General features: G+C 40.0%; 2 protein-coding genes across 3 annotated transcripts in view; one reads left to right on the forward strand and one right to left on the reverse strand.

Annotated features, from left to right (window-relative positions):
- The window catches only part of dagla (diacylglycerol lipase, alpha), a 41,197-nt gene extending 37,569 nt beyond the window's left edge, over positions 1-3,628 (reverse strand). For both annotated transcript variants that reach the window (XM_085402658.1, XM_085402657.1), the window contains exon 1: positions 2,400-3,628. The gene's annotated coding sequence lies outside the window, so the exon portion shown is untranslated. The remainder of the gene's footprint in view (positions 1-2,399) is intronic.
- Positions 3,629-11,337: 7,709 nt separating this feature from the next.
- On the forward strand, positions 11,338-12,554 carry polr2l (RNA polymerase II, I and III subunit L). The gene is made up of 3 exons (XM_085402664.1): positions 11,338-11,486; positions 11,940-12,044; positions 12,343-12,554. Exons 2-3 carry the CDS (start codon positions 11,950-11,952, stop codon positions 12,449-12,451), a joined length of 204 nt encoding a protein of 67 aa, XP_085258790.1. The 5' UTR covers positions 11,338-11,486; positions 11,940-11,949; the 3' UTR covers positions 12,452-12,554.
- Positions 12,555-12,637: the final 83 nt, after the last annotated feature.

Raw genomic sequence — 12,637 nt, forward strand, 5'->3', positions numbered from 1 at the left:
CTCTGTACAGAACATAAACGTTGCAGTGTGTTACTGTCAGCTGCTTTGGTTACCGTTACACTGTTTGCATTCCTACTGTAAACTCCAAAAATAAAATGTATTACTGTAAATGTCAACTGCACGTTCTCATCCTCCTCCTCTCCCTTAAGCTGTAACATTTGTCCGGTCTTCCTCCCCTCACCCCCTACCAGTCACGGGAGATGGCTGTCCCTTCTTGAGCCTGGTTTTGCTAGAGGGTTCTTCCTGTTAAAAGGGACTTTTACCTTCCCAATGTTCACCAAGTGTTGGCTCAAAGGGGTAATTTGATTGTTGTACAGAAGTCCAAATCAGAAAGCATAAACGAGTAACAATATATCTACACCCTTGCAAAAAGATGCATTGATGCAGTCGATAATTAATGCTTTTTGTCATCTGCACTTCCATAAATACTGCCAAATGTTCTCCGTTGCTTTATCTAAAAGCCTTTTGACTCTTTAACTCGCTGTGAAAAACCAAACACCAGCATTAGACCTGTTACATCAGATTAAATTAATAAGTCTAGAGTGAAGACGAGAAGGCAGGCAGTTCTCTAGCACAAGAAGAGGTGACGTAACAGAAACTCTCGCAAAAACTGATGGGGAAAACAAAGAGACAACATATCCACCAGGACTCTGCTGGAGGCACTTGGTTTTCATTAGGAGAGAAGCCTCACAGGGACACCAGTGAATCAAGTGTTTACACTGGTGTTGATGCAGCCTGACATAGCCAGGAATGGCCTGACTGGCTTATTTTGCAAAAACACTTAGCTGTAGTTGATCTCAGGAAAACTAGCAATGAGCTTAAAAATGAATGAGAAGAAAAATAAAAAAATCTTCACCCTTACAAGATCTTCACGCAAAACCTAAATTAACTGGGTTTTCCCCTCCTTTCCTGTTTGTGTGAAGCTTTTCCACACCCTTTACAATCATGTATGTGTGCATGGAGGGTTAAGGTGGGGACGTGGACTACAATATTGATTAAATACATAAAGGATATGCAAGTTATAGGTGTAATGTAGGACCCTAGAGAACCCTGTCAGGGATATTCTGAATCAGAATGGGCCTTCAGAGGTTGACTGAATAGCACAGTAAAGGCAACATGTCTGTTAGCTTATTAGAGGGAAATTTGGGTATTTTGTTTTTATTTCGGACACATTATACAATTAAGCTGCAGCAGATGAAATCCTAATTCACGAATGCGGTTTAAAAAAAAATTATTTTATTGTATTACTGGAAAGCGCTGGGTGAAACTTCCTTTGGGGATGGCTAAAAGCTTTTTTGGAGGAGGGTGCCAAAAATTCCTCTATGCAGTTTCCTGTGCAGAAATCATAAACGAAATGAGATATGTATGCATGGGTATAGTCCAGTACTTATCTGTGTGTCATAAACATGCCTCGCTGCAGCTCATAAACAACATATTAAGCACCTTAATATAAAACCAAAGACCACAACAGATCTTGACAACAGTGAGTGCCACTGTATGAGTAATAACCAACATTTCCTGCTCTCATCTCTTGTTTTGTTCAAATACTGTGTCATTCTCTTAAACCAGCATATTGCTATTTTTCAGGCATTTGTTATCCACTTTGGGACAGCCTGACATTCTCCTTACACCCTGCGGTCATCTTTCATCCATCGTGGCTTCATAAAGGCAGAGCACTTTGAGTGGGCATGAAAATATAGATAGAAAAGAGAAAAGCATGGATCCACAACTGGAAGTCGTGAGAAAAGAAGGGCCCAAATTAGCTGTGAAATATTCAGTGTGAATGATAAAGAGGTGTGACAGTCCCCATTACTGTCACTGTGCCAGGTCCCTTTTTTTGCAGGGAAGCGTGCAAGCATAAAGTCTGGATAATGTACTGGTCAGGCTTTAAAGCCTTGTTGGAAAGGCTCCTCTGTAGTAATGTTAAAGAACAGGGGATTGATGAGTTACCTACTAAATGAGGAGACAAACACCACAGAGTAAAGAGGTCTTCTGCACTACTTATTCTTGTAAATTGTGAAAAAAAAAACTGCCATTATTTTCCTGTGTGATTTCTAACAAATAAAGGTGAAACACACAAGAATAAAAAGCACTCACACCGCTGTTAGCTGATGTTTGTATTTTGCTCCAGCACCTTAACGTGTGATTCCAACAAGTCGATCACCATCAGTGGCAGTAGTACCCAGTCTCATGCAATCAGGACAGCTGCTTGAGGTGACATCCTGCCGCCCCAGCAAATGAGGATACGGCCTAAGAAATGTGCCTCAAACAGCGCTAAGACGTGGATTTAAAAGCCGGGTCACGCTGGCCGTGTCGTGGCGGGCTTTGCTGCCCTGCGTGTGCATATAACTAAAGGCGGCTTTACAGTCAAGTCTCATCCGTTTGCTGCTACTGCTCACCTGTGTTTTGACGATGCCTTGCCAAGACCCACTGCATCGGTTCCGCTCTCTTTTCCATATCCTTGCGACTGTCGACCCGCCTCAGGCTCGTCGTCCCCGACACCGGTTGAAGGTTGGGGGCTGGATGAACACTCAAACGCCTCACCGATGGAATTAAAATAACCGTGCAGACGTCATTACAACAGAAGGATGAATGGACCCAGAGACATCAAAGACCGGGAGCTTCCTCGGTTACCTCCCGGCTGTCAGGCAATCCTGAGACGCACAGTCGAAGCTGTAATTAATCACACGGCCGTTTTGAAAGCGCTGGAAACTGGCGGCTCGGCTCTCCGCTTAATTGCAACACGTCGTCGGCTGTGGTGGTCGTTTTCACGTCCGAGCTCTGCATGACTATTTCGATCCATGAAAGAGAATTACAGTCCCCTGGGATTAGCGAACATATCGAGCCCTTCGGGTTTCACGTTGTTGTTTGTAGCTTGTGTGTGTATGTGCCAACAGCCGGACAACTCCCGAATCCCGACACGGACGGCAGCAGTTCCCGAGAATCTAGCCCATCCCCTAGGATATTTTCCCACCGAACAACGCGTACGAATTGGCTATTCCCCTTCCGTGTTTGGCTGCGCAAACCCAGGGCAGCTTTATGTTTACGCACACCTGACTCGTCCCCCCCCCTTTTTTTTTTTTTTTTTTTTTTTTTTTAGTAAATGGCAGACCACAGACTCCGTGGAGGTGCTGTGGAGAAAGGGCGCCACCGGTGGTTTGTGAATTATCAGCAAACGTTTTCAAAGAGAGCGGTGCTTTTTTTTTTTTTTTCTTTTCTTTCAGAGGTTGCCGCTCCCCTTTGTGATGTCATCTAGAAAGACCCAGGGGGAGATCCGACAGTGATTTCTTTTTTCTTTTCTGTTTTGTTTTGTTCGCTCAGTTCATAGTTTGAGCAAGCTTTTCAGCTCTGCGCGCGATTCACAGCAAGAAACAACAGAAACGTCAACTTATTGAAGTGGGAACGGTTGTTCTGCGCATGCACGCTTTCTCACACTCGGTGACGACACTGGGATACATGGATAAACGCCGTTAATAATTTATTTTGCATGACATCATGACCCAATTCCCCCACCCATTTTTCCCCTCATATGACGTGCTCCTTGCAGATAATAAATCAAATCCATATTGTGTAAGAAGATCTGGATATGTAATAAAAAATTTCCTTTTGGGTTGTGCGCGTGTGTGTCGTCAGCTGGTACGGACCGGTAGCCTCTTAATTTGCAAGTTACTATCTTGAGATATCACTTTGGTCTTTGGATCGACATATAAATGGCGTCGGGGCTGCTGCACATCTTGCCGTGGTCTTGAAAAGAAGAAATAAATGCGAAAATCCTCGTGAGAACAAAGAGCCATTGCAGCCACAGCCTGTGGCGTGTCTAGAAAATTTTTGTTGGGGGGGCCAGGTAGGGGCACAGATTTGGAGAAGGGTGGCAGATTTAATTGGCAGATAATGTTTTTAAAAAAAAATTCTACCAACCCTTAACCATAATTCAATAATCCTATAAACCTAATAACCAAATGCACTTTTAACTCTTATTAGAATGAGATTTTAACCACTACGGTGCAAAGTTTTTAGATACTGCGTTGATAAAGTACAAGAGATACAATCAGTGCTTTGTCAGTGTTTACTCAGCATTCAAGGACAGCAATATTTGCATAGTATTTTTACTGACATATACTGCACATATGTTTTGGGCAAAAACATTTTTGAATATTAAAATACGAACATTTGTAGCAAACAATTGACAAATTAGCCATTCCAATGCAAAACTTTCTCTGCCTGTTAAAAAAAGAAGATAATCTTCTCACAAACTGGTGTTTGATTTTGAAACAGGAAAAAAGTGGAGAAACAACTGAAAAGACTAATATTTGAATAAAACCTGAAAGCAAGTAAATACTTTCTATGCTGCCTTATGGTAAACTTTGGTAATATTGATAAAGAACAACACTGGCTGATGATGAAATACATTCAGCTGGCATGGTGACACTGCCAGTATAACCTGCAGGGCTGGACTGGGACAGAAAATCGGGCATTTTGACTACAGACCGACCCACCAGGTATTAAAGCCATAAAGCCTTTGAATGAAAACAAACCCTGTTGTGACAGTGATGTACAGTCTTTTTGGTATATGTATGATTTCTATACATTTTACGTCAGATAAAAACTTTGGTTGTAAGATTTAGATAATTATTTAATAAAAGCTAGATATTTTAAATGAGAATAGGAAAGAAAAGTATTTCTTTGTGCCCCCTTTCCCTGTTAATGCCCTACCTGGCCCCCTGGCAAAACTTTGCTAGACCCGCCCCTGCACAGTTACCAGCTGTCAGCTACATAAAAAAGGATCCTGGTGGGTGGTCTTCACGTTTCCCTCTCACCAGATATCCAAACCGACATCATGACCAGCAGCTTTACAGCTGTGGCTCCAGCAAACATCAGCTGATACTAGAAATTAATATTAAATAAATTCTAACAACAGCCGATCAAGCTTAAACGTGCTGCTGTTGTTTAGCGTGACATCTGCTGGTTTCGTCTTTCTGGCGCAAAGTGGGCGATAAACAAACAAGAGAGAAAAGCCGATCAGCTGATCATCGATCAGTTTCATGATTGAAGTAGCAACAGGAGAGGGAGGATGAGAGAAGAGGCAGCTGTGCAGCGTAAAGACAGAATAAATCCAGCTTTGTGTCTTTTTCCATTCTAGCTGAAGTTCGGGACAAACTGCGTCTCTTCTCAGCTCAATACGAAACGTGTAATATTTTCTCTGATTGAGGGACCATTCCATTTTTTTAAGGAGCCGTTGGCAACTCTACTAACTAACCTTATGAATAAAATAAAGTTCACTATCAGTAACATCATAGCAACCGAACAGCTGTATAAAAACTCCAAGCTGGCTAGAACGCAGTATGAGTTATTGCAACTGACAGTAAAAAGTCAGCACAACGAAAATAAACTCCACCTAAACTTAGTTCATATCTGACCCAGATAGACTGCAGGTCATAACTTCTTACCTGAAGTTCAGTTCACCTGACACTCGGACTGGCGGCTGCCTCGGGGCTCTCCTCCTGCCTCCCCTTCCCTCATCCACCTGCTGCCTCTGTGGAAGCCCCGCCATAGCCACCACCAAACAACGGAGTTATTTCTACACATCGACCTGCATCTGGCCAATCCACCACCTCTCATTGTTCATGCCCTTACAAAAATAAATAAAAAATAAGTCAAATAAGCCCGATGGCCAGTCCAGCTATGTTAACCTGCAACCAAATCTGCAGCTCCATACAGCAATGTTACGACTTAGATTACATCTTATAACTCATAACTCTTATGTTAGCTGCCCTCTGTAGCATACTGTCTGAAATATTCCACGGCTGCAATAATTCTTTAAGTGTTATTTTTTCCTTGGTATTCTAATTTCGCCGAAGTTTACTAAACTCAACAAACTTAATATTACTTACCGGGACATTTATTCTGTCCTCATTTTCTTTCACCGAAAAATTGTTTCCTGCAGTGACGTCTTTCGTGCTTGGCTCTCCTACCTTTGCTAACGTGATGCACATAGCGCAGAAGCCGATGCTGCATTCACTTACACTCGGATATCTGAGCGTCACCGTGAAAACATAATCGGACATTTGATATTTGATTGAATTTTATTGTTTTGCCTTTGGGGTGGCACCTGGGGTGGCCAGTCTGGTTGGGGGGGTGGCCTGTGCCCCCCCAGGCCACCCCGCTGGACACGCCATTGGCCACAGGACTTCACTTTTACATGGAAAAGTGAACCAAGAGCTGAGCACTGGGACGTTTTTTTTTTTTTTTAAACAAACATCTAAAAAAAAGAAGCTTTTAGAAAAAAAAAATTTCTTTTTGTTTCAACTTCAAAATCTGTATCTGAGCACACACACACATGCAAACGTTTGTCCAGTGTTATGTAACTATGATGTAACCAAAAGAAATCAGATATTTAGAATATAAAATATATTTAGAATAAAGAATATGTTATACATTTTAATAAATGTATATTTATATAATTTATTTTATTATTGTAATTATTTGTTAATGTATTTATTGTTCATGTACCCAGTGACGCTAAAGCCTTGATTTTCCGCTTTAATTTGGAGGATGTTGCCTTTACGTTATGAATAGCGTCTCTAGCCTACGTCACTCTACTCTTACGTCTTATAGGTTGGGTAAAAGGTTAATAATTGATGGCCATACTGTCAACGACATACCAATACACCCCCGAAATCCTGTAAGATTAAAGTCAGCTCCTTTTATCCACAGAAACTGTTTTATTTGCAGTTAGCTGTCTGATTATCGACAGATAATTAAAAAAAAATGCTTCTAAACGAAAAAACAAGTTATTTTAATGTATTAGCCTGTATTTGACTAGTTTAATGATCACAGTAATATAAACTCGATAAATAATGAAGGAAATCCCATTTATTTAGCCGATAATAAGACAGCGGGTCTGTGCTTGCGCAATAATCTCAAAAAGACGTGATCCAGGAGTCGACTCCCCCTAATTTGAGCACCTGATGGTACGTCCCAGTTTCTCGTCCTCTCCCTCTCATTTTCCTGCCGTCTGCTTTCTGCGTCCTCCATCTCTCCGCTGTCTCCCACCTTCCTACGTTAAGGACATTCAACTTTTGCCGTGTTTTCTGTACCACCCGTTATCCCTGTAATATATATATAGTGCTGCTGGATAGGTAGGTGAAAACTATATTTCCTCTATTAGATATTTCCTGTATAACAGGGGACTTTTTTGTTAAGCTGCGTCCAACATGCATTTTGTAATATTGAAGCTGAATAATGCGTTCTTTTAGTCTTGTCTTGTATTTATTCCTCTTCGTTTGTTCTAATTAGCATTTTCCCTGATTTCCTCTGTTGCAGTGACTGTACTCCTTATTTCTTTCCTCCATCTTGTCCTACATTTATAGCACAAATGACTCATGCGGGCTTTACAGAATAGAGAACAAGGAGGGGAAAAAAGATAAAATCTTCATGTTGCATTTCCACTATAGGCTCTTCTCACGGTCAAAGGAGTAAAGATTAAAGCCTTACATCAGCTCTGCAGATGCAATGCTTTCCTCCCCCCTTGCCTCCATTATAAAGCTAGAAGATTGTCCCATGAAAAACCTTAACATAGGACGCTTCTGTGGCTTCTTTTTCCTTCAGTGGGAGATCGTGTCACAGGAGATGTCACCAAAATAAACAATTTCGAGCCCCTATAAGCACCAGAGCATTCCTATCAATGTCATATTTCCAAGGTCACATTTAAGGCCCTATCGCCTCACGACTGCTTCACTGCTGTAAGGTGAATCCATGATTATCAGGTGGTCTTTCATATGCCAGTGGCTTTACACTCAACAGAGCATATGACATGATGTCTGAGCCCAGTTTAGAGGGATAATCTGGCAATGTCTGTTTGCTGTCTTTTTTTTTTTTTCCTCAGTGAAGCAGCACAGAGCTGACCTTATAAAGTATCCTGTGACCAGACCACACCTCTGTCTCAGAGCTGATGGAAGCCAAAGGCAAGCCTGGGACTTCAGCTCCAAAGGCAGCACCTAAAGTGGAGAAAAAGGAGCCGGCTGCCCCACGCAAGTCTGACCCTGCCCCTGCAGCTCCTGAGCCGGAGCATCGCCCTCCTGCGCAGGATGGAGCAGCGGAAACAGAGACAGCAGCAGCAGGTGACGAAGCTGCAGCCTCCGGCACAGACTCTCTGGAACACCTGAAGCCCTTTCTTATTGGTGGGGCCGTTATTGCTGCGGGAGCCATTTTGCTCGGAGTATTGCTACTGGCGAGGAGAAATTAAAACCAAATCATTATCTGAAGTTGGGGTATTTATTGGTTGATGACTTAGATGGTCGCTGCTGATTGGTTCACAGACTATCATGATAAAGATTGGGGACTTTTTCTTTTTGTTTTTTTTAGCCCTGCTTTCACTTGTAGTGAATCAACTCATTTGATTTCCGATCAAGGCTGTATATGGAGCATAATTACACATATTATATGCATGAATTTGCTACAATACTGCATCTGAAGTGTAATTATATAATTATAAAAAACACACTCAAAAAAACCTTACGCCGAGCTAAAAACCTGAACTCTTAAAGGTAGCTTATTCAGCTGCTTTGTCTGGTTTAATCTAATTTGAACAAATATTGACAAAAATGTTTAAATATTTGTACATTCTTGCACCAGAAATGAGCTTGGTTCACTTTGCTAAAAGAAACACGTGAAGCCTCAAATCATAATATTGAACCTTTGAAATATGAATAGCAGCTATCAGAGTTCTAGGTTTTTACTTTACTTTAAAATGAGACTGTTGGAAGAGAAGAGCAGAGAATAGCTGGGATTGTGCACTGTGGTGTATTGAAACTACTCTGGCTAAATCATTGATAGCCTAATGGAAGGTACTGAGTTCCTCTATTAGTATAGAGCGTATGAGACATCGAACTGGCGAACACAAGCAAGTACAACACAATAAAAATTCAGAGAGAACACATAAGTATGCAGGGGTCGAGGAATGGCACATGAAGGGTCGTTGGATGTAAAATATGTATACTGTGGACCAGAGTATAATAGTGCAGTTATTTATTATTGTAGAATAAGCAGATTTATTTTACTGTCAAATTATATCACAAATCAATAACCTTTCGTGTCTTACACAGCAGCTGCAGTCATGCTGTTTCAATCTGTTTACATCTTACAGTAGATGTTTAGCTGTAGCAGGCTGAACAGCCATTAGTGTTGTGTATCAGGTTAAAAGCCTGCTGCCAAAACATGATAGTTATTTCTGTCCTCCCTCTGCCCCTCTTATGTTTTCTAAACCTTGTCAACCTCATTTAGGAATTAGTAATGAGAGCATCCCGAATACTCTTATACAATGAAAGTGTGGTGTGCATGAACTATTGTTCTATAGTTGGATAGAACTGTAGTTTAATCAAAAGGGAAAAAAGCAGTCTCGGTTTTTGTTCCTGCACTCATTAACTTGTACAGCTGTACACATTATTTCCAACTCACATTGCAAAGCTCATGGGGGGGATTGTCCCCCGTTCCATAAGTAGATGCATAAGACAGTTCTAACACATATTTAACTTTAAGGATATGTATACATTTTACACATTACTGGCCATTAACATTGTGCTAACACTCAGCACTCATCACTACACTTAGCACCCCAAGCATGTCCAAAACATAGATGGCCTATGCCAACACTGAAACAAACTTCACCTTACATTGTACAATACAGTGTACCAAAAAAAAAAAGAAGAAGAAGAAAATTCCTATTTTCATAATCTCAACAGCGTATAAATGCAATAATTCAGATAGGACTCCTCATTTAGCACACGTGCGGTAGCAAGTTAAATTATATAAACATTGTCATAATGTGTGATGTTAGTGATGGAAATGATGGCGATGTTACATACGATGATAATGAGGGTGATGGTATGCTGTGGTATAGTATGGTGGCTGTAATGATAGTATTGATGGTTATGATATATTTTTTTATATATTTATAACATATTTACCTTATGCACCCTCCCCTTAGCTCCCAAACTTCTTAATGTGTAAAAAGAAAGTGAAACCCAACTTTATTAAAGGTAGTGAACCAACCCAAGTGAGTATGTCTTTAATCACAACTTCAGCTTTAAATGGGTTATAAATGATACCCAGTTTCATCTGAACTTTATATTTACATGTCTATTAAAAATCAACAACAACATTGTTTATTTATGATGGCATAGTTGAACCTTTTCTACTTATGTATATGTATGTGTGTGTGTATATATATATATATATATATATATATATATACACACACACTAACTTCTGGTTGACTTAATTTTACTTTCTGTATTCTGTGATTTGTGATATTTACTACTATAATTTATTATTTTTGTATTTTGTTATTATTTGAATTTTATTCAGTTATTTGTCACAACAAAGTTTATAGTTCACCATGAATGTATCAGACTGCATCAGGTGTCCAGGAACGTCTTTAATCACTCTTTTATTACCCCTTTTGAGGCACATTTCATGTAAAGTATTAGGGTGTATTGTTGGTGTCAGGGTGTATTGTTATGTAATTCATTTTTACTCCATAATCAATATCTGCTGGCCCACGGAAACCATTATTGTGGTCAGGTCTACTTTGCTCAACACGTCCTCCCAGAAGGATGTTTCGTTAATGTGACATAAGATGTAGTTATACCGCTGAGAAGTATTGTGTCTGTTTTTAAGGCATCTGCAGTTTGCTCTATAGTTAGTGTGACAGCTTGCTTTCTGCTGAGTCAACTTTATGGTCATTTTTAGAGCTGTACTTATGTGATGCCAATGCTATATGTGAGATTTTCATAGCTTGGCTGCTGCTTTTCTATCATTTTGCCAATGAACAATTTACATGTATTATTAATAATATGGAAGCTATAAGGGTACATAGAAACTGAATTCTCTCCTAATATCTCCATAGGTCTCTCTTATTAATGTGTGTGTACAAGATAATTTACTAGAAAAGTGATATGTATGTCTAATTTTATTCGTACAAAGATGCATTATAATGAAAAGAAACACCTACTCAAGCTTTTCGTTTTACCTCTAAATGTCATAAAATTAAATTCACTCCGCTATTGCAGATGAACAAAGGATAACCATCAGCAGGGAGGCAACACATTTCCACACATGAAGTAAATTCTCTTATTTGCACAAGATATTTTCCACATCACTTGTTCATAGATATAAATATTAAGTCCATACAGTTTAGGCTTTTTTTTTTTAATTTATAACTTAGCGATAATTCTAAATGTAGTTAACCTTTACCCATGCTACATCTCTCCGAGAAGTTTTGTGAAATTTTTCTAGATTATTTTTTTCCCCCGGATCTTGATGAAAAACAGTGAGGCCGAAGTAGTCCTTTATTTTGAAAGATTCTAACAGGAAGTCTTCTTGTTGTTGCGGTTGGAGAAAGCAAAGCTAGCAGTTACAACTTCTCCGGTGTTTGTTTCTCTCAGAAGACCATAACTTGTGTACTTTAGCGAACGATAGTGGCAACGGTGAGTAAATAAAACGTGACCTTTTGCTTTTTGTGGTAAACAACCAACACTGCGATTCGCAACATGTTAAAGCAGCTAAAGTTTTATGCTAAGCGCGTGGTTACGCATGCTGAAATGGCTAGCTAGGTGTTTTGTTCAATTAATTTGATAACTGCTCCTGAAAAAACACGCACAGATACAAAAAATATCAATAAACAACGCACAGGTAAACACCGTTTGGGTTTATCACCTTGCATAATTTATAGTTGTCTTAGCTACACACCAAAGATACAGTATTAGCATAATAGTGACGCTAGCTAGCTCGGAATTAGCCGGGCACCTACTAATACTTTCAAGTTAAACTTATCGTCGTTTTTCGTAGATCTACGAAAACAAAATTGGGTCGTTAACATCACATACGTGTTTGATACGTAATTTTATTGGGTAAGTTGAGCACCAGGTCTCTATTCACAGGTGTCTAAACATGATCATCCCTGTACGGTGCTTCACGTGTGGCAAGATTGTTGGTAACAAATGGGAAGCATACCTTGGTCTTCTTCAAGCCGAGTACACAGAGGGGTAAGACTAATACATTCTGTTTTGTTCCACTGACATTGCCTCTTAAATTGTAAGTAACTGTTGTATTATGGCAACACAACTTAGTAGCAGTGCAATCGCTGCACATTGAACTTTTTTCGTTTGTAGAAGTTGAGTGGTTTGAAGTCAGCTTGAAAATTAGTTGATGGATTAAGTGAATCATAATTTCATGAGGCCATTTAGACCATTTTCCTCAGTGTGTTCAGTAATGTCCATGTACTTATTCATTCAGGATATCATGCATTAGCTCTGACATTACTTGTTCTTCTTCCTTCTCAAGTGACGCCCTGGATGCCCTGGGACTGAAGAGGTACTGCTGCAGGAGGATGCTTCTTTCTCACGTGGATCTTATTGAGAAATTGCTGAATTATGCGCCATTGGAGAAATGAAAACTAGAAGAACTGTTTGGACTTTGTGCAGGCTGAAGTTTTGAGCGTTTGTGTTATTAATGTGATGCATTTTTCTAAATAAAAGCTGTTGATGGCATTGCTACATGTGCTTATACCTTTGCTGTCTTGTGTAGTTGCAAAGCTTAGTCCCCACACTTGTTCTATGCATTAAAACCAAGCAGCATG

The sequence above is a fragment of the Rhamphochromis longiceps genome, linkage group LG1 (assembly GCF_057381845.1).
Source record: "Rhamphochromis longiceps isolate RC_006_pf linkage group LG1, R_longiceps_female_GT1.1, whole genome shotgun sequence".
In the NCBI taxonomy this organism is placed as follows: Eukaryota; Metazoa; Chordata; class Actinopteri; order Cichliformes; family Cichlidae; genus Rhamphochromis; species Rhamphochromis longiceps.